This window comes from Falco peregrinus, chromosome 1, assembly GCF_023634155.1.
Source record: "Falco peregrinus isolate bFalPer1 chromosome 1, bFalPer1.pri, whole genome shotgun sequence".
NCBI classification, from domain to species: domain Eukaryota; kingdom Metazoa; phylum Chordata; class Aves; order Falconiformes; family Falconidae; genus Falco; species Falco peregrinus.
The window spans coordinates 28,425,492-28,445,503 of NC_073721.1; the positions used below are offsets into that span (position 1 = coordinate 28,425,492).

At 52.9% G+C, this 20,012-nt stretch overlaps 1 protein-coding gene across 4 annotated transcripts in view; it reads left to right on the plus strand.

Moving 5' to 3' along the window:
- DNMBP (dynamin binding protein) overlaps window positions 1-20,012 on the plus strand; it is a 35,578-nt gene that overhangs the window by 8,651 nt on the left and 6,915 nt on the right. For 2 of the 4 annotated variants that reach the window (XM_055793855.1, XM_055793854.1), the window contains 7 exons: window positions 107-285; window positions 2,665-2,787; window positions 3,345-5,288; window positions 17,540-17,724; window positions 18,319-18,442; window positions 18,977-19,124; window positions 19,652-19,669. In XM_055793855.1, the coding sequence (XP_055649830.1) occupies window positions 141-285; window positions 2,665-2,787; window positions 3,345-5,288; window positions 17,540-17,724; window positions 18,319-18,442; window positions 18,977-19,124; window positions 19,652-19,669 (2,687 nt within the window). In that variant the 5' untranslated portion in view covers window positions 107-140. The remainder of the gene's footprint in view (window positions 1-106; window positions 286-2,664; window positions 2,788-3,344; window positions 5,289-17,539; window positions 17,725-18,318; window positions 18,443-18,976; window positions 19,125-19,651; window positions 19,670-20,012) is intronic. The other 2 variants (XM_027788871.2, XM_055793856.1) reach the window with 2 other exon arrangements.

Below are 20,012 nucleotides of genomic sequence, written 5' to 3' on the forward strand. Positions count from 1 at the left end.
CACACTGTTCCTGCCTTTTGTGCTCAGGAAGGGTTTTACTTTCTGAGCATATATGTGATAATTTCAGGTGTTTCTGGCTGCTAACAAACTTCTCTCTGTGTCTCAGCCTGAGGTACTGATCCGCCTTCAGACCCCACACAATGGAGGCTGGCTCCGTGGTACGAGCAGTCTTTGATTTCTGTCCCAGCGTCTCTGAAGAGCTGCCCCTCTTTGTGGGAGATGTCATTGAGGTGCTGGCCGTGGTGGATGAGTTCTGGCTCCTCGGCAAGAAGGAAGGTGTCACAGGTAAGAGCTGAAAATGCCTGTACCTGGATCCATAATGTGCCAGCTAAACATCCACTTCATGAGCACACCTCCCCTTGGCCAGCACTGTGCAGGACCAGATCTGATTTACTAAATCTTTCAAAGGACTTTGCTTGGGACTGAGGGCATGGGTTGCTGCTACTGGTCTCCTGCCAGGTTTGTGTCAGCTATTCATACTGCTCATTTGTTGTTTTTTGAGAGAGATTAGTGGAGGGTCAGTTCTCAAGGAGGTGAGAGCTTCACAGTACTAGTTGCTCTGTCCTCTGTGGGGAGACAGCCCATTTCCTGACTAGTTTATGTGCTGATCTGCTGTGGCAGTGGAAGGGGAGAGAGGAAACAGATGCACTGAGAGCGGAAATGCATCCACATCCAAGTGACCTTGTCAGGTCAAGTCAGTGGGAGATGCAGCAACAGAGTCCATGTGTCCCTCCAAGCACTCTGACTCAGCTCCACTTCCTCCTTTCCACGTTAAAGCACTTTCCTGCACAAGCTGCCATCAATATCTGGGCACCTGAAATAGTGTGCAAGTCTCTTAAATTTTTGGAGGGGTGTGAGAAACTTCTGAAGCAGCAAACTGCTCTTAGTGAAACACTTCAAGTCTTGTGGTCTCTGTTTAAGCAGCTCTTTCTCATCTTAATACTCATGTTGAGAGGATATGTGAGCTCTCAGGGAGATGAAAACCAGGCCACTTCAAAGCATAAGCCTGTGTTCAGCATGAGGGTGGGACTGGAGTTTCATGCCTGGCCATGGAGATGGGGCTGCTATTGCAGCAGCAGTTTGGCCGCTGCTAACAGCCATGAGCTGTCGTCTCCTGGCTAAAACAGAGATGGACAGGAGCAAAAGTGAAGAGAGGGACTTCTCTCCTGTGCTCCATGTAGCTGATAAATGGCACTGAATGAATGGGCACCTGATCCTGCTGCTGCTGCTGAAGTCACTGGGCACAAATTACTTCTGTAGAAATCACCAGTATCTTCTTCACCACAGTTTTGTCTCCCAGCATAACTGATGTGCTTGTTGTCAAGAAGATGAAGCTATTAAGGAACAATAAACAGATGTGTGTCATAGCTCAAAGATCAAGAAACATGCTAAAGTCAAACCAAATGGTTTTTAATGACCTGTAACTCAAAACCCACTTGCATTCCTGCTTTCCTGTGGAACAGCTGTTGTAGTTTTCTGCCCAGTTTTCTAAGCTGAAGTTGTAGGGAATTGAAAAAGCACTTTTGAATAGAAACTGTGGAGGTGCTGCAGTCTACCAATAATAATACTTAGAACTCTGTGGGGGATAACTAATGTAGCTCTGTGACTTTCTTTGTAACAGCATTAGGTTGTTTCCATGTACACAACAGGAAACTAAAGACATGGAAAAAGAAGTAGAGTTGGTTAAAACTGTGAAGGAAGCCGCTGAGGTTAGCAGCCTGTGGGATGCTCATTGCACCTCAGGTTAATGACAGCAGATGCCAAACTGCCTAAACCCAGTGCAAAGTTATGGGTGTCTAGGATATGGTGTCTCCAGGTTTTACTGAACAACGTGGATGCCATATGAGGTCATCAAGAGTGAATGCCAGAAGTCCTACTAGCCCATACTCTATCGTACTCTATTGCCACAAATTACAAAAGATGGGAATGACATTTTTAGTGACCTTTGCAGTGGGCTCTGCCACGTCACGTACAGACTGAAATTAGTAGCTGAGTGCTATCTTATGATGGCCGACAAGTGTGCACTGCCCCGTCTTGCTGTGGCCTTCTTGCAATGCTGGGCATCCAGCAATGGGTGCCATGGTGAAGTAGGTGCACAGAGGTGATAAAGTGGGGAAGGCCTCTGGAGACTCAGCAACACTGAAGCTGTGACAGAGCCTGTCACTCACAGATGTGGTCATCCCGAGTGTTGTGACCTGATTTCTGTGCTGAGGCCACACAGGGCCCAAGCTTTACAGAGTGAGGAGCACCAGATGGATGTGCCCAGTCAGAAGACTCATGATCCAGCATTATTGGGTCTCTCAGTCCTCATCATGGCTCTGAGTTGGGAAGCAAGCAATGAAAGCAGAGAAAACCTAGTATGTCTGTTCCCACTAACTCCATGCTGGTGGCACAGTCCCAGCAATGAACACAGCCTGTTGGTTGCCTGGACTGAGCCAAGGGCACAAAGCTTTTTGTTCTCTGTTAGCTCTCAAGTATTTAAAACCTCAGGAATTCCTGACTCTCAAACTTGTTCCTCTTCCACCATGCTATTGAGGCGCCCTGGGTAGCTGGGTATTTTCCTTTAGCAAGAGATGAATAGATCCCAAAATCTGTAAGAAGCGTGGAGGGAGTGGTGGTGGGCTACAGGAAAGACTCATCGCTGACAACTGCTTCTCATTTTAGGACAGTTTCCTAGCAGCTTTGTGGAACCTGTGGATATTCCCCCTTTGAAGGAGGGGGAAAAACTGTTTGTTTGTACCAGTGACTTCACATCTCAAGAGCCAGGGAGCTTGTCATTGCAGAGAGGTAATTTCTGTTCCCTTCCTTTGCTTTGCATCTCACAGCCCTCAGCTGTCTTTCCAGAAGCATGAACCTAGTCACAGCATCTTGCCTAGAGTGATGGGAGAGAGAGGGGAATTTCCTAATACCTCATGACATGGGCCATGTCAAATCTACTGTGGACCTTCAGGCTTCTGCCACTCTGATACTGGTTTTTCATGATCTATCACTACTCTTGAAACTCCAAAAATCTGGATTGTCCGATCACGTAAACTTACAGCTGCATTTTAACTGCCCTCCAATCCCCAAATCTTAGACTTGCATTTGAGGTAGAAATCAAAGCTTTGGTGCACCTTCATGGCTCTGCAGCCAGAAGCATGTATCTTAGATATGTGTGTGCAACAGGCTGCTGATGCTTCATGCCCTACCCCCATTCTGTTCTCTTCTGCATCCCTAGCATGCACTACGCTCTGTGCAGAGTGCCAGACCTCACCCGTAGCCAGGAGGGACACAGGGAGGCAGTAATAAGAGGTGGGAAGCAATCGTGAGGGCAGTTTTGAACTAGTGTGTCTCATTCCTTGCAGGAGACCTGGTGATTCTGGGAGGGTCCTTGGCCTCCAGCTGGCTCCAGGGCCGAAGCAGCTGGGGTTCCAAGGGCTTTTTCCCCTCATCATGTGTACGGGAGCTGTGCCTTTCAGTTCAGAGCCGTCAGCTGTCCCAGAGCACTCTTCTGGAGGTACCTGCCTACTCACTGGGCCAAGCCCGGGCTCTGATGGACCTGTCTGCTCAGCTGGAGGAGGAACTGGACTTCAGGGAAGGGGATGTGATCAACATTGTTGGTGTTCCAGAGCCTGGCTGGTTCGAGGGCGAGCTCAGAGGGCGCAGGGGCATCTTCCCAGAAGGTTTTGTGGAACTGCTTACTCCTCTGCGAGCATCAGGAACCTCAGCAGATCCAGAGCCCACAGAGGCTTGTGACACCAATGGGACAGTGGAGATGCCCCGCAAAGAGGAGGAGGAGGAGCCAGGGAGCACTTATGGCGTTGCCCTCTATCAGTTCCAAGCCCTGGAGTCCAAGGAACTGGATTTTGATGTGGGTGACAGAATTCGGATCGTAGGCATTCTGGAGGATGGGTGGCTGGAGGGGGAGCTGAGAGGGAAACATGGCATCTTTCCACACAGATTTGTGCGGCTGGAAGCCTCTGAGGCTTGCATGGAAAAAGCAGGTGCTGGGGATCCCCAGGGTGGAGGCAGCTGTGGAGTGACCATCCATCAAGGCCCAGAAAGCACCTGCTCCAAAGCTCTTCCTTTGCTGGGGAAGGATGGCAGGGAGAAGGAGGATGGCTCAGCTGCATACCCTGAGCCTGACAACATACTGTCTCACAAGGCGGGGAGGTCGGAGGATCCCCTTGGCATTGACTTGAGACAGCATCAGGCCTTGCCTAGCACAGGACACCAAGGGCCATGTCCCAAAGGCACAGTGGACTCCCTCCCCTTTGACAGCATGAAGGCAGTCAATGGCCTTCTCCCCTCTGCTCAGCTGCCTCCCCAACAGGGCAACAGGCCTGGCCAGGTGGGTGGGTTGGAGCATGAGGAAACTGTTTCAGCCCCCTCAGGAAACTCAGAAACTCACGCCCTGCCTGAGCATGATGGAGGTAGTCCCACTGTGACCCCGCAGGCTCCTCGCTCCCCGCAAGATTCCTGTGGGAGCCAGGTGATTTCTTCTAACAGCTGGGTGGTGTCGGAGCCCAAGGAGAGCCAGAGCAGTGCCCGGGATCTGGACAATTGGGTGGACGGTCAACAGGAGAAGTCCAAACCTGGTTCCTCCAGCTTGGGAGGTGCTCAGGTGGGCCTGGACACATGGGCTGGGAGCTGGGGGGAATGCTGCCTGCTCACAGTGCAGGGGGACAGCTGCACAGACCTCGACTCCAAACTGACAGAGCAGCTGGCGCAGTTTGAGAAGAGTCTGTCGAGTACTGGTGCTGAGCAGGACAAAGTCTCCCGCCATTTCTCTATCCTGGACTACAGCTCTGAGAAGGACATTGTCCGTGGGTCTCCTGAGTCTGCACCCCACGCCAGGCAGCCGGAGAGGAGGAAGGCCCTGAGGCCACCTCCTCCTCGGCCCAGCAGCCTCGCAACAACTCCTGTGCACGTGCTGGATGGCCAGGTGCCCAAAGGCAGGTCTCTGTCCTTCTCAGTCAAGCCCTCCCGGCCTGCACCCCGGCCTCCGTCAAGCAACCAGCGGAAAAACATGGCCCCTGCACAGCTTCAGCCCAGCACCCAGGAGCAGAGAGTGGAGGAGGGATGCGAGGACTTGACACAGGCAGGATCAGCTTCCCCCTGCTCCATTCTGCTGATGAGGATCGGAGAGGTGGAGCGAGACCTGGAGGCTTATGGCAAGACCCGCACTGAGCTAAGCCTGATGCTGGAGGAGCAGCAGGATGAGCTGGTGAGGGCAGAGACCCTGGAGAACCTTGAGTTCTGTGACTCCAACATCGAGAGCCTCAGCGTGGAGCTGCAGGAGCTGAGAGGTAAGTCTGCAGTGGCATGGGATGGGAGTGCTTCAGAGGGACGGCTGGCCCATGCTGCATACAGGCACTGTTGGAAATAGGCTTCTCTTCCTTTCTTTAATTTCTGATTTTGGTAATTTTGTAAGTATTGTTGCAATACAAATCATCATGATTTTGCCTCAAGAGAACCACAGTGCCATTCTCTGGACCTCTCTCAGCCCTGGCTTTTCCCCACCCCTTTTGCTTCCATCTCTCCTATCTCCCCTTCTAGTCCCACCATACATCCAGAGCCCTCATCTGATCCATTCCCTAGTGTGTCCTTGCTCTCAAGCAAAAACACAGCTGGTGCTTCTTCAGCCCCCCTGCCTCATCCCCTCTTAGCTGTAGGGGAGTGAGCAGGAGCGTCAGAGTGGCTTTGCTGATGGTCCTGCAGTTGAGATTTGAGTTGATGTCTGTGGTGTGACTGCCCTCAGCCTGTCAGGGCACTGGGTGTCCTGTGGTTTCTGCTCTGGTGGTGATACAGACCTTTGGGAACTTACCACACAAATCAGAGGGAATGCACAGAAGGGCACTGAACCTGACCTGGGAGTGGGATGGGTTAGTAGGCAAAAAGTAAAGCCTGCCCCTGTGTTCCTGCCACCTGTGGAGTCCAGGACAGGAAAATGATGCTGCGCTGTTTGTAATATCCAGAAGGAGCTTTTAATTGTGGCATGTCTGTAGCTGAAAAGGTGAATTTTGTCCATGCAGCCCAGAAAAATTACTCAGGGAGGAGGAATTTGCCATCATTATATCAGCACATTTGGGCTCTGAAACCCAAAGATGCCATATAAAGGTCAGTGCTGTTAATTGTGTTATACTTGATATTACAGTACACAAAGTGGAAAGACGGGATCACGTACATCTCCCACAGTCCCTGTCCCAGCTTCTCCCAGGAGCTCTGGCATAGCAGTTCTGTTACCGAAACCCACGATGTGCAGGAAATGTGGGCACTGCATGCAGGAGGTGGAGTGAAATGCCAGCTCCTGCCTGGAGATTACTCACTCTGACTTCATTGCCTCCATCCTCCCACTGCTTAATCAGTGCTGAGGAGCACAGGCGCTTTGCTGCAGGATCGTGTCTGATGCAGAGCACATGGGAATGAAGGCTGATACGGGTGTACCAGGGAAACAGGGTGACAGACAACCTCCACATCAGTAGCATGCGAGAGGGATGCTTGGAAGGAGACTTTGGGGATTTGAGGCTAGGTGAAATAGCTTGAAGGTAGGAAGACGAAAATCTAGGCTGGGTCTCAAGGGAAAATTTCTGATGGGATGGGTCTTGCTGGGACATGTCTCCTGCTGTCCTGGTGCCTCCTGACAGAGGATGGATCCTGCGGAACCTGTGCTCTGTTAGTTACTGGAACTGGAAGTTTTAGTCAGGCACTAAACTATCTGAGAAACTATCCTGAGACATCCTACCCATCAACTTACCCCTTGGCAGTCCTGGAGAATTTTTCACAGCTTCAAGAGACCTGAGGATTTATGTGTAACCTCTCTGGTCCTGTGATAAAGATGTGCCCTACCCAAGCTCTGTCACATCCCTCCTAGCACATCTGAGCATCGCCAGGGAGCATGCCTCAGGCCTGCTAGCCCAGCTTTAGTGCAGCAGGCCAGATCAGTAATGCGGTGTTGGATCAGCTCAGCAAAACATGTTTGCAGCATCCCTAAAGCATAGCCTCTACCTTGTCACCATTAGGGAAGCATGGAGGCACGCTGGAGGGAGAAAAGTTTTCACTAAGCATTGACCAGCAACCAACGTAGGGCTGCATGGTCCTGGGGGAACCCAGCCCCTTGGTGTATCCTTTGGAGAGCCAAAGGAAGAGCAGAAGATACGTGGTTTTCTAATTTCACATGTGTGAAATCTGCAGGTTGCTTTTTGGGTGCATCTTGTGTGCACGCTAAAGGTTTCACTGATCACCAGGCTTGGGCAGGGTTAGTGCTTGCACTCCTGCAGTTGGAATAGGTGGGTCCATTGGTTTTGTCTTCTACCAACTGGGAGTATTGGCTGGGCATTCCTAACAAATGTTGCAAGAACCTAAGATGTGGGTGGTATTCATGGACTCTGCTGCTTTCTGTCTAGGGCGTGTAGTGGTTTCTTAGAGGAGCTCCTGCATTTGGCATGGAAAACTGGGAATATGTTGTGCCCTACAGTGAGAGGTGTTACTGGAGTGTGTGTTTCTATGCCCCCTGGAAACTTTTATTGTGTGTTGGCACTGGACTCCATAATGCAGATAGTCCTTTCAAGCCTGTTCCTGTCAGTGTTCCTGGTCCTATCAGACCAGCCTTTTGCCCTGGAGCATGGAACATGGCAGCTGTGGCTGCATGGCACTGTGTAGATGCTGCTTGGGGATGCTCTTATCATGCAGAGAGCTGCTCCTCTCCTGCTTTTCCCAGGACCTGTGGGTGAGGGCTGGGAAAAAGATGGGCTCAGCACCAGCTTTGAGCCAGAGGCAGCTTGAAGGCCTCGGTTTCCCCCAGTGAGGTGTGGAGCAGAGCCCAGCCTCTGCTAGACCACATCGTTCAGCCTCCATGCCAACGGGAGCATGAAGACAGTGGAAGGAGATGTGGTATTCCCTCTCTGGTTTGTGGCTTCCTGCGGTCTCACTGTTTCCCTTCCCTGAGGACGTTGGTCTTGGGGCTGGGCCTCCACATGCTCCAGTGCCCTCCTTTTCCCTGCCTGTGAGCCGCCTCTGGAGAGGCTTTGGCAAAGCTGCGGAGCCGGTTTGGGCGGTGAGAGGCTGCCCAGCCCAGCCCCGGCCTCCCTCCTCGGGGCTGGTTACTGATTACTTGGGGCAGCAGGTGGAGGAGGCCAGGGCTGGCAGCGATTGGCCCTTGTGCCTCTGCGTACCCTTGGTGGCTGCTCTCAGGAAGCAGTACCTGCGTTTCGCTTGGGATTTGGGACGGGACGGGAGCGCTGGAGCAGAGCAGAGAAGTTTGGGACGGGAGCGCTGGAGCAGAGCGAAGAAGTTTGGGACGGGAGCACGGAAGCAGAGCGGAGAAGTTTGGGACAGGAGCGCTGGAGCAGAGCGGAGAAATTTGGGACAGGAGCACTGGAGCAGAGCGGAGAAGTGGCGTCAGCCCAGGCTTGGGCTTCTGGAGCAGGTAGCAAAGGAACTCAGGCCCTGCACCGCACCTGGCAGGACTATGTGCACTTATCCTGGGACGAAGCACGGTGTGGAGGATCTGAGGCAGGAGCCACGGCTCCTTGGCTGTGACTATGAGGGCTGTTGTGCTGTGTGGAGAGAGGTTTGCGGCAGTGACAAACCTGGGGCGAAGAGGCAGTGTGCAGGCTGCCAGCAAGCAGACAGTGGCTGGGGCGGTTACAGGAGAGGGGAGGGCATCTCTGTGGACCAGTGGAGCATGAACGGAGACTGCGGAGGTTTTTGGAAGGGGGATATCCAGTATAAGGACTGCAGGAGAGCAGATGGTGCTTGGGAAGGCAAAAGCCAGGATATAGATGGTAGAAACTATAGGGTGTATGAGAGGGAGGATGTTCAATACAGAGACTGCAGTTCTGAGATAAGAGAAGGGTGGTACAGAATGGACAGAGTACCTGGGAAATACAGGGAGGGGAGAAGGCAGTATAGAGAGGATGGAGGCAATCAAGTATATAGGGAAGGGGAAAACTGGTATAGAGAGGGTGGAGGCTCTGAGGCATATGAAGAGCAGGAAAGGTGGTATATAGGTGTCAGGGACCAAGCAGACCAAGAAGACACTGAGCGACACAGGCAGTCCAAAGGCCATGTCATGGACCACAGCAGTCTGGACAGAGGTTGTGAAGCTCCTACATTTGTGGTCTGGTCCTCAGGAGACAGTAGTGTGAGCCTGCAGTCAGGCACCTGCTACACACAGTCCAAGACACAGGATATCAACAATTATGGCTGTGGGGAGCTGGAAGAAGCAGCCGCAGGACCCAGGATGTCAGCCAGGAGCAGCAGCAGAGCAGAGCGCTCGAGGGTGCGCACGGGCCGGCCAGACTGGAGCCAGGTCTGGGAACAGGAGGCCGAGGAAACAAATAGGGTGGGCTCCATGCTGCAGCGAAACAGCTTCTACAGACGGACGGCTCCCAGTGCCCTACGGCACTCAGAGTTTGTGCAGACCAGGAAGAAGCAGCAAGGTATGTGGGGAAATGCTGAGCGGTTGCCTTGGGTGTGCCTTTGCCTTGCCTTGGCACCTGGGCAGCACCAGGAGTCTGGCACAGGTGGGTGGCCAGCACAGCCGGGCTCTCATGGGAAACCCTGGGGCTTGCTGAGATGGGCATCATTATCGTTACCCCTCTGTACAGTCATCAGTCTGCCCTGCAAGGGCTTTTGCTCCCCGTTCACAGAGGCCGAGGTGGGAGGGAAGCACAGGCAGCACAGACCCACAGCTTACTGCCATCCTTTCGGTCGCTCTGTCATCTGTGCCCGAAGTGTTTTGGGTACACTCTAAAACCTGTGGAGCTGATTCATCTGCTCTCTCAGGGCCCTGAGAAGGTTCCTCATGGAGGAAAGGGTGAGGTGCTGGGATTATTTCCACTGCCTGCTTTATAAGCCATCGTGAACACATTCTGTGTGTAGGAATCAATTCCTGACCTTCCAGAGGGCAGGTATGGCAGCTTTTCACAGGCAGCGCAAAGCAGGAAATAGAGGAAGTTGTTTTAGCACTGAAACATACGTGGAGGACAAGTACTTGTGGTTGCATAACTACACATGGGCAGGACATTGAGGCAGTTGTGTGTCAGGGGCTGTCACAGATGGCAGTGGTACCTCCTGCATCTCCAGCCCCTTGGTATACCAAGTGGTCCCTTGCCTGTGCTACAGCAATTGTGTGCCCTGTGTCCCTGAGCCATCCGTGGGTCTCCAGTCCCATCAGCCAGCACCCCTGGAGCTGGAGAGATAGAAGAGCTGGAGGGCTCAGGCTGTCTTGGCATGGGCAAAATCATTCCATTGATGCGGTGGCTGGGACAGAGTCAGCTGCAGACAGCTTTGTGGGGCTTGGCTCGCTGTTGCAAGAATATTAATATGTGTTGGGGAAGGGGCAGCTAGATGGTAGGGTCTGGGCAGAGGGACCAAAGGAGCCCTTCTTGGTAGACAGGCCTCCCTGCTGGGCAGCCAAGTGTCTGAAAACCAGTTTGCGCCTGCACCCTTTCTGCCAGCAGGCACCTGTGTGTGAATCGTCCATGAAGGGGGATTGAAATGCAGAGGACAACAGCACCACAGTACAACAGCCAAATTGATGGCAGAGCTGGAGGCTGTGGCTGCCTGTCAGCTTAGCATGAAATCTGTCCTCTGGAGGTATTTGATTAAGCAGGCTCCACCAGCTGCCCTGGTAGGGTGGGACTTTGCTCAGCTGCGTCCCCAGGGTGAGGGAAGGGAGAGGTTTTGCAGTGCCAGGATGTCCAAAGAGCAGTGGGGAAGCTAGGAGGAGCCAGGAACAAAGTGGGGAGAGAAACAGCCCACAGAGCCTTAGGAGGCTGGAGCAGTGCCAGCCTGGCCAGCTTTTGCGAGAGCTGGAGGGACAGACTGTGATGCCGGGTGAGAGCCTTCACTCCTCTGATGTTAAATGAGATGCTGTGTACACCCATGTGTGCGCTGGGAGGGGGTGCTGGATTTTATTCTCTGTTGTGGCAGGCTCAGGAGCGCAGGAATGACTGTGGGAGGTGCAGGGCAGGATGCCCTCACCATCAGGGCCAGTGTCCCACAGCAGGAAAGGTGGGAGGAAGGCTCCAGGTGTTTTGAGACACTGTCCTGTGGCCCATTTCTGGTTGCTGTTACGTTCCTGTTATGTTCGTCCTCCTGCCCTGCTGGAGGACCACCAGCAGCCCTCCTTGGCATATAGGCTTTGCTGCTGTAGCTGCCTCAATGTAAGACCTCTCCAGCACCTGGGAGCCTCCCCAAATGCCCTTCCATCACACTTAGCAGCAGACACCCACCCTCCTGCTCAGCTGGTAGGAAAAAGTTGGCTCTGTTTTTCCCTCTGTGTTTGCTCTGGGCACCTTTTACAATGCTCTGCTTCTCTCCCAGGTTCCTCCTCCTGTCCACAGTGTAACAGAATTTAGGATCTGAAAGCCCCAGTAGAGATGAGATGGTCTGATGTTTTCTGTAAGCAGAGTTATTACACTTCTTACAGATTTCTCTGTGGTGCAGCCTGGTGATAGCTACTTGGTTAGAGCATCTCTTCAGGGATGAGACTCAGATGTGTCTGTCTGCCTGCCACATCAACAGAAGGAGAACCCACCTGTCATAGCTTTGCTGCTTAGTCACCATCACTCTTAAAGGTTTTGCATGTTAATGTGTTGCATTTCAGCTCTGAACCCCAACCTTTTTCTACTAAATTAGAGCTTAGTTGATATTCTTCTCAGACATGTACTGTAATTAAGTTATTTTTCAGTCTTCAGTTCTTTGTATCGAATAGAGTCTTAAAATAGTCATGGCAAAGTCTCACAGGAAGACCCTTCAGTATTTATTCTTCTGATGCTCGCTCATTTTTCAGTTCAGATGCTTCTAAAATAGTGGACTTCAGAGCTGCGTGAAGCATTCTGGGTGGGTGTCAGCACTTGCTGGAACAGAGGTTTACCTTGCTGCACTCCTGTGCCCTTGTTCAAGGACACCAGTCTGGCTTTGCAGCGCTTGAGGAACTCCTGCTGAGTTTTGGCCAACCAAGTAGAAACATTACTCCCCAGGATAGTCCTGCGTGTGGCTGCATTTCTTGTCCCCATTAATACATTAATGAATTTGTCTGCGATAAACCTGCTTGGTTTGGATAACTCCATCTCATTCAGGATACCTTGGGTCACTCAGTGACTCATATGCCTCATCTTTAGTTGTGATTCTGTTGAACTGATGTTCAGTTCTCTACATGACAGCAGTGATTTTCCATTTACTTCAGAAATACTATGTAGGATCAAGCCTAAATACAGTCCCTGGAGAACCTGATTAGGAGTGCCCTCTTTTATGGATGTTCTCCACTGGCAGTAGCTTTTCAGGGTACCAGTTAGCAAGGTCTTGTCTTTTCTTTTTAGAGGAAAGAAACAGAATATTTATTGTTTAATTTTGCCTTTTTGCCATTTGTACACCACCATATTACTTCACTTTTTTTCTGCATCGTAGCTTGGGACCATCCTCTGTTCACACAGAATGCAGTGGGGCTGGACAACCACAGGCTGTTTGGGTTGATGGTTGTAATCCTGTATGACATAGGGACATCCCCACCAAGCAGGCTCTGCACCAGACATCTTTGAGACATCAAGCAGTTCCAGTGGCCCTGGAGAAGTGTCCCTGTTCTGTTCCTTTTCAGCTCATTTTTATGGTTTGTCTGGATTTATCTCCTGCTGCGTGGTCTCAGGACTCTGCCAAGGCTGAATTCACTTCTGTGGGCTGAAATCCTCTTTTAACATTGCACCTGTCTTCTGCACCCCCGGCTTCCTTCTAAGGAGCAATGAGACACTGAATATATTCAGTCCGTTGCTTTCGGAGCAGTGGATGTATTCTGTTACAGGCTTATTACCAATGTCCAGAGTGAGAGTTTTCAGCCGAGCCAGATCGTGCTCCTGGCAGCGAGTTTTAGCCTTTCCCTCAGATTAATTATTCCCTGCCCTAGTTTCATCCCCTCTCCTCTCTTGGTAGGCAGTGGCTCCTCCCCTCCTGGCGTCCACATACTTCAAATATTTGCAGCTGGTTTGTTTTGTCCTGAGTCACTGCTTGACTCTGCTGAGCTGTGAACCCCGGGGCTGGGCTTGTCTTGCAGCTGGGTGCAGCTCCCGTCAGAGGTTCATGCTTAGGGAGCTGGTGCGAGGGGTTGTCCTCAGTGCTGATGGGCAGCACATCCCTCTCCAGATTGTGTTAGCAGCCTGGGTGCCCTGCAAGGGTGCGCCCTGTCGTGCTGCAGGGGATGCTGGCAGGTGAGCCCCGATGACGAGGAGTTGGCGGGCGATGTAGCCCTTTGGGTGAGCTCCCGAGCCCGTGTGTGATGGACATGCATCCTGTTGGATCTGGTCTTCATGGGTCAACTATGCTTCTAGAGTGGGGCAGGGAGAAAACCTCTAATCATGCGTGTGCTCCCACTAGGGGGTAGGTAATAAGAATTAGCAGGTTAATGGAAAGAAAGTTGGTGACAGTGGCATTTCTGAGACAAGCAGAATGAGCCGTGTGATTGCGATAGTAAATCATGGCCTCTACAGGAAGGACAGAAGTGGGAGTGTGCTGCATCTTGACACCTCGCTGCCAGGGGCTGGGTTACAGCTTGGTGTTGAATCTCCCATGTGTCAGTGGGGGAATTAGCAAAGCTCAAAAGCAGGCACTCCTGGGAGGCTGTCACAGACCATCAGACCATTCCAGAGAGCCAAAGACTTGTTGCAAATTCGCTAAAGGGACTAGAGAAAATGATGTTATTAGAAGTTTTAATTTAGAGAGGCAGATTGCAGAGCTCACGCAACCTACAAGAGAATTGAGTCTCTGAAAATGGTGATTGAGAACATTGTTTTTGGAAGGGTATTTCTGAATGTCTGTTTGGCATCTGTGTCATGGGTAAACACAAATTTGTCACTGGTTTGGAATTTGGTGGCTTCATTAGAAATACCAGTCTCATTCCTGCAGGCTAGTGGGGCCCATTCCAGCTGTGGTGTGTGTCTTTGTGCCTCCAAAGCTGATGGGCATGATGACTCAGATTGAAAGGTAACATTTACATAGAAAATCTGTGAAGTAAAATGGGGATCTGTTTAAAAAGCATTTACTAGATGACCAAAACCCACAGCTGTGAAATGGGTGGGTTTAGTTAAATGCTTAATAAGCCTAATTTAGGGAAAACTGCTACTAGAGATGCAAGAATGTGTGACAAACAGGAAAAAAGAAATTGATGGCAAACAACAGAGATGGTATGAAATACAAAAAATGAGAGTTTTTAAAGGTGCCAGAAACAAATCCTAAGTATTACACATATTGGTCAGATAGAAGAGCCAAATATTAAAAACAAATTCGGTACTTGAATTTTTTGAACTGCTAGTGTTTGGAAAGAGGCAGGATGACTTTTGAGTTCATCGCTGAAGGAGGATGCTGGACTAGTGATAAACAGCAAGAGTCCTAAGAGACTTGGCTGCAGTGTAGCCTTGTTTTTAAAAGAATCTTGAAATATTCAGAAACAGCAAGAAGGCCAGAGTAGAATTAATTTATAGGAGTTTTCAAAATAACGTGAATACCAATACGGTGTAAGAGTGTAGAATGGATGGCTACATCATGCCAGGTCAGGCAGGCTGAGCTGATGACTACTGTGGGCTTAAAACCTGTGCAGGGAAGGTTTTAATTTCCCTTCCACAGGCAGGGATTTGAGACTTGCAGAGGAAGGGTGTCACAGAGCTGGCAGTCTCACGAGTGTCAGTCAAATCCTCACTGCAGGGCGCTTTCTGAAAGGGCCTGACCTAGATTTACTTGCCTGGGGTTTGCTTGGTGGAGCGTGGGGACCTGCTGCATTTGCCAGCAGCACTGGGCATCCCCATCTACATTTTGGTGAGCTGGAGCCAGATACATCATGTGGCTGCAATTTAGCTATGGCAAAAGCTGGAAGAACAGCAGGGTTGTTTGGTGGTAAACCCCCAAGATGTCCTGTACGAAGCTTCATCTGGTGGCATTTTGCCTGGAGATAAATGCAAAATCCTATTCTTTGGCCAAGCAGATGTAGTCTTTTCCATTTGTCTTCCCAAACGCTGCTGCATGGGTCATTTCTGGCTGTTGTTCTGGCGAGTCTTCAAGATTTTTCTCAGGCCACCCGGTGCCTCAGTGTCAGCTCATCCACCCACCTCCTCTGGGTTTCACATGCCTGTTTGCATTGTAAATTAACACCTTCCTGCTTCTTCCAGGTTGCCTTCCCACTTGAGCTTGCTCTCCCACAAAACAAATGCCATTCCTTAAAAAAAAAGTATCCTTCTTTAAAATGACTTGTTACTTTCTGAACTCTTTCAGCTGCAGAGACCTGCTGACTGAATTGTCTCGGTGTTTCTTTGTCCCTCCTGTACATGTGTCTTGTCTCTTCAGGCTCCAAGCGCTGTGTCTTGGGAAGGATATCGCTGTTGGATGTTTGTGGAGGGCCTTGCACGGCAGGGCACAGTCTGCTAATGAGGCTTTGCAGATGCTGTGGAAATGCAAACAGCAAATGTTAAACCCAGCAGCTGCTCCCAGGCCCTCCTCAAGGGCTTCTGTTGCATATGAGTTGATAAAGTTCATCACTGGGGACTTACCTGGTGGGGAGCCAAGACAGCCATTGGCTTGGCTGAACCTCCCCTTTTCGCTTATGCAGTTTGGCTCTGTTGGGGGGTAGTTTTAAGGATACTTGCTGATAGGAATCGGTGAAGCCTGCTTTTCTCAAGAATTGCTTGCTAAATGTAGTGCTGGTTGTGCTGCTAAATCTTCCTCCATGGAGCTGCCCCTTTTGGCTCTCCCCAGGCTCAATTTCAAGGCAGAGCAGCAGCCAACAGCTTAGAGAGACAGGTATTTTCTCTGGACGTTTTCTGAGTGGGGTTTCAGCTGGGTTTCCCATTTGCTGTGGCTGGGGAGGTGCCTGGGACTGATTTCAAAGTTGTTCTTTCTGCAAGAGGCACAGCAGTTCATCTGCAGCCCAGGTAGCTGCGAGAAGTTGCTGTTTGATGCCAGTGCTGGTGGTGTCTGTTGCTGCTGCTCTGCAGCAGGGAAGGCCTGCGTGGTTTCGGTTAGGTATGGGCTGAGTCGCTGTCTCATCTCAGCCATGTTTCTTTTCTTTCCTAGGTCATTTCAGTGCAAAACCCCCAGCCTGGCAGGGCAGCAGGCAGGATGCTTGGGCAGAGGCAGCACTTTCCCATCCCATGTTTCATGCTGCTGCTGGTTCCGGCCATCGCCCCACAGGGCACGGCTGGGGGCTGCCTGCCGGAGCAGGGCCTGCCCAGCGCCTGGGAGCACAGAGGTCTCTGGGGGCTGTGCTCGGTGGGTGCCGGGGTACCAGGGTATGTCCCGAGCCCTGCGGGGTGTCCCCGGGACCCCCCCAGGCTGGGCGGCTGTTGCCTGAGGCTGTAACCAGAGAGGTGAGGGAGGTGGGGATCTGGAAGTGCCTGTCCGGCAAAAATATTTTTACAAATGCCTGAGCTGGAGCATGCCAGCAACCCTTAATAAAATCCCGTGGAGAGAGAGCAGCGGGGATCCGTGGGAGACGGCTGGAACAGGCGGGCGTTTGTCCGCTCAGCCGTCGGCCTTGGGTCGGTACCCGGGGCCTGCCGCGGGGGTCCGGGCAGTGCTGCTGCGGGGGTGCTGCCTGCGCTGGGGGGTGAGCGGGGGTGCGCCGGTGCTGCGCCTTTGGCCGGGGGGCACACGCTTTCCAAAGCGGGCAGGTGGGGTAGAAAGTAGCTGGGGCCCAGGAGTCTGCTGGGGGATAAAATGTCTCGGTGAAACCGGGAGGGGGCTGGGCCGCCCGAGAGCCGCAGGTGGGACGGAAAACCAGGAGAGAAGCCGCTGCCGGGGCCCCAGGCCGGGGAGGAGGGCGGCCGGCTGCCGGCACCCCTGGGAGCCGCGGGCATCCGCTCCGCGCCCCGGCGGCCTGTGGGGGCTGCTGCGGGCGGGGCGGCGGCCCAGGCACGGAGCAGGCCCCGGGGCTGTGCTGGGGGCCTCCCCGCCCCGGGGCCGCCCGCCCCGGCAGCGTGGCCGCCCGTGGGGTGCATCCGGCCAGGCCGCGCCGCCGAGTGCCCACCCCGGCCTTCCGGGCCCAGCGAGGGCTCCAGCTCCGGGCTTTGCCGCCGGCAGCACTATTGTGGGTGCCCGAGGCCGCCTTCGGCCATTCAGATGGAAATGCCCCGGGGCTGGAGAGCGGAGACCCTGTTCCCAGCCTGAGGGGAGGGGGCGGCCGCCATTGCCCGGCTGGGAGGGCGGTGAGGAGGGGAGCGGGGCTGCGCGGCCCCACGGCGCCTGCGGGAGCGGCAGAGCTGGGGAGCGGAGGTGGGAGAGGGGCCCGCACAGTCATCTGGGGCCGGGGCCTGGGGCAGCGCAGTGCTGCCTGGTGCCCGCTGTCCTGGCGCCAGGGACATGGCAGCATTGCTGGTGCTGCGGGGGCAAGCTGTGGGGGCTGCCTGGGAGTGCCAGGGATGGCCTCTCTGGAAAAGTCCTTGGATGGACGGTCTTGCATTCTAACAGTCATGTTTGGCAGTCTCGTAGATTTGAGTGTGGCACAGTTCAGGTGCTACTTGTCTCCTGTCCTTGCATTCCTCTCGGAGGATGCTCATCTTACTTGTCTGTCTTGCAGAGATGACTCTCCTGTCCTCCCAGACACCATCACTGGAATCCTCAGCTGCCACTGAGAGCCCAGAGCAAAGGATGCTGGAGAAGAGATCCAAGGTTATTGAGGAGCTGCTCCAGACAGAGCGGGACTATATCAGAGACCTGGAGATGTGTGTGGAGAGGATCATGATGCCCCTGCAGCAGGCACAGGTGGGAGCAGGGAGGACAAACTATGGTGCGGCACTAATGGGATGGGGTAAGGATACTGAGTGCACTTTGTTCTTAGAGGCAGCCAGGCAGCAGGATGGGAACCCATGGAGGAAACTCGGCTATGCTGAGGGGAGCAGGATGGTTCTCACTGCTCCCTGCACTCATAGCAATAGTCCCATCTGTTTTGGGATCCTGCTGAGTTCACTATCGCTGAGAGCAAGAGACCTGGCAGAAAGTAGCACAGATTTATTTTCTGGGGCAGGAAATGTTCCTTTTCATTTGGTTTGTAGATTAAATTCATTGTCAGGAGAAAGAAAATACGGGGTCTTGGTATAGGGACAGAGTTGGTGAGAGGAAAGGGAGAATGACAGGTGAACAGAGGCAGGGATGAAATTGCTGGGAAAGAGGACACTCTGGAAGGATGCATAAGGACTGCAAGTTTCAGTGCACTTAGGGGATCAGGGAGTGAGTGCAGAAGTCACTGTGATGGGAGGAGGTCACATCAGGTGGCTGCTATGAAACTGAGGACTGATGGGTTGCAGGAGGGCAAGGAGGGGGCTGTTGGGTCTGACGGGGACATGTTCCCCCATCCAGGACGTCTCTCTTCCCGTTCCCCAGATGCAGAACATAGACTTAGAGGGTCTTTTTGGAAACATCCACATGGTAATTAGCTTCTCCAAGCAGCTGCTGTCCACCTTGGAGGCTTCAGATGCCGTCGGTATGAATTCTGCTGTTAGCTTTTCTCAGTAGATTGGGATGGGTTTTGCTAGTGTTGGGGCAGAAAAATGTAAATGGTGGGAGAGGATCACTGGGGTTGGGCTTCCTCCCCATTGGTCCCCATTGCCACTCATCCAGCGAAGAAGCCAAGGAGATCTGTGTTGCCCCATGAGTTGCTATGTTGAGAAGCATGGTGCCTGTGGCCCTCCGTGGCCCCTTGCCCCAACGCGAGCCCCACTTCTTGCTTCTGCGCTGCCAGGTTTTGCTACTCAGGCCTTGGGCAACCTGTGCCTTTGCTCTCTGTGTGATTCCAGTGGCCAGTGTCCCCACTTCTCACCCCTGGGAGACCTGGATCAATTGAGCTGTCTGTACTAGTGGGTGATCAGGAGACATTCTGGGTGCTCTAGTAGCACTGTCTTCTTGAGTTTCTGTGTGGAATGAGGATACTGGGTGTCTCACCATGAGACGTGCTGGTGTTGCTGGAGGCAGCTGGGGACCAGGAGTCACTGAAATACTGCCTTGCTGCTGTCTGCAGGGCCAGTGTTCCTGGCACAGCGTGCAGAGTTGGAGAGCGTCTACAGGGTGTATTGCCAGAACCATGATGAGGCCATCGCACTGCTGGAAACCTATGAGAAGGATGAGAAGATGCAGAAACTACTCCTGGACCTGCTGGATAGTCTCAGGTTGGAGCCTCTGGCTGTGGCAGCCAACAGGCTGGGCTAGGGGGGTTAGTCTCCAACGTCCCTGCCCCTCTACTAGCAGTGCTTGGACAGTTCAGGTGGTAACAGAGAGGGAGGCTGGCTGTGTCACTGCATAGTTGACCAGGCTCTGGGTTCAGATAGCTCCCTGCCCCAATGCACAGGTGCTGGGACACCTGTAGGCCCCCTAAAGCTCTGAGCAGAAGCCACCAAGGTACAGAGAAGGTGGCACGTCCTGGATTGAGGGCTCCTGTTTCTTAAGCCCTACCCCACCATGGCTGGTGAGGAAGGAGCCGCTTTGCCTGGCTCAGTGACTGCTAGAGCTCCAGCTTGTGGAGGTTAATGCCCCAGGAGCCAGCAACACTGGCTGCTGCTCTGGGGGGACAGGGCTGCCCACTGCCCTGGCAGCGTCACTGTGGGACAGGGAGAAGGCTCTGGCTGCAGGATTGCACGCCTGCCACCCCATTAACCCATTGCTTTTCTTTGCTTTTTGGCACTCTGTGGGCCTGCAGGAGCCTGTACAGTGAGTGGTAAGTGCATCCTTCCTTTTAGTCCCCTGCTTGTCTGTCTTAGCCTGGCTGCTCCCTTGTAACTAACCTCCTACCACCGGCTAGGTGCACACTGGGGGGCCCTAACTGTGCCTAGTGGAGGCACGTCTGGGAGGAGTGGGATGTCTGGGGCATGATCACAGCAGAAGCAATGGGTGGGCTACACAGGCAGGCAGCACAGATGATGAAGTGAGGGGACGTCTTGGGCAGGAAACAGGTTTTGGGAGCCATCAGCCCCAAGGAGCCAGGAAGGCCCTGCACTGACTGTGGTCCTGAACACAGTCGGTCTGTCCTGCACTGGGGGACAGATCTGGGCAGTTGAATA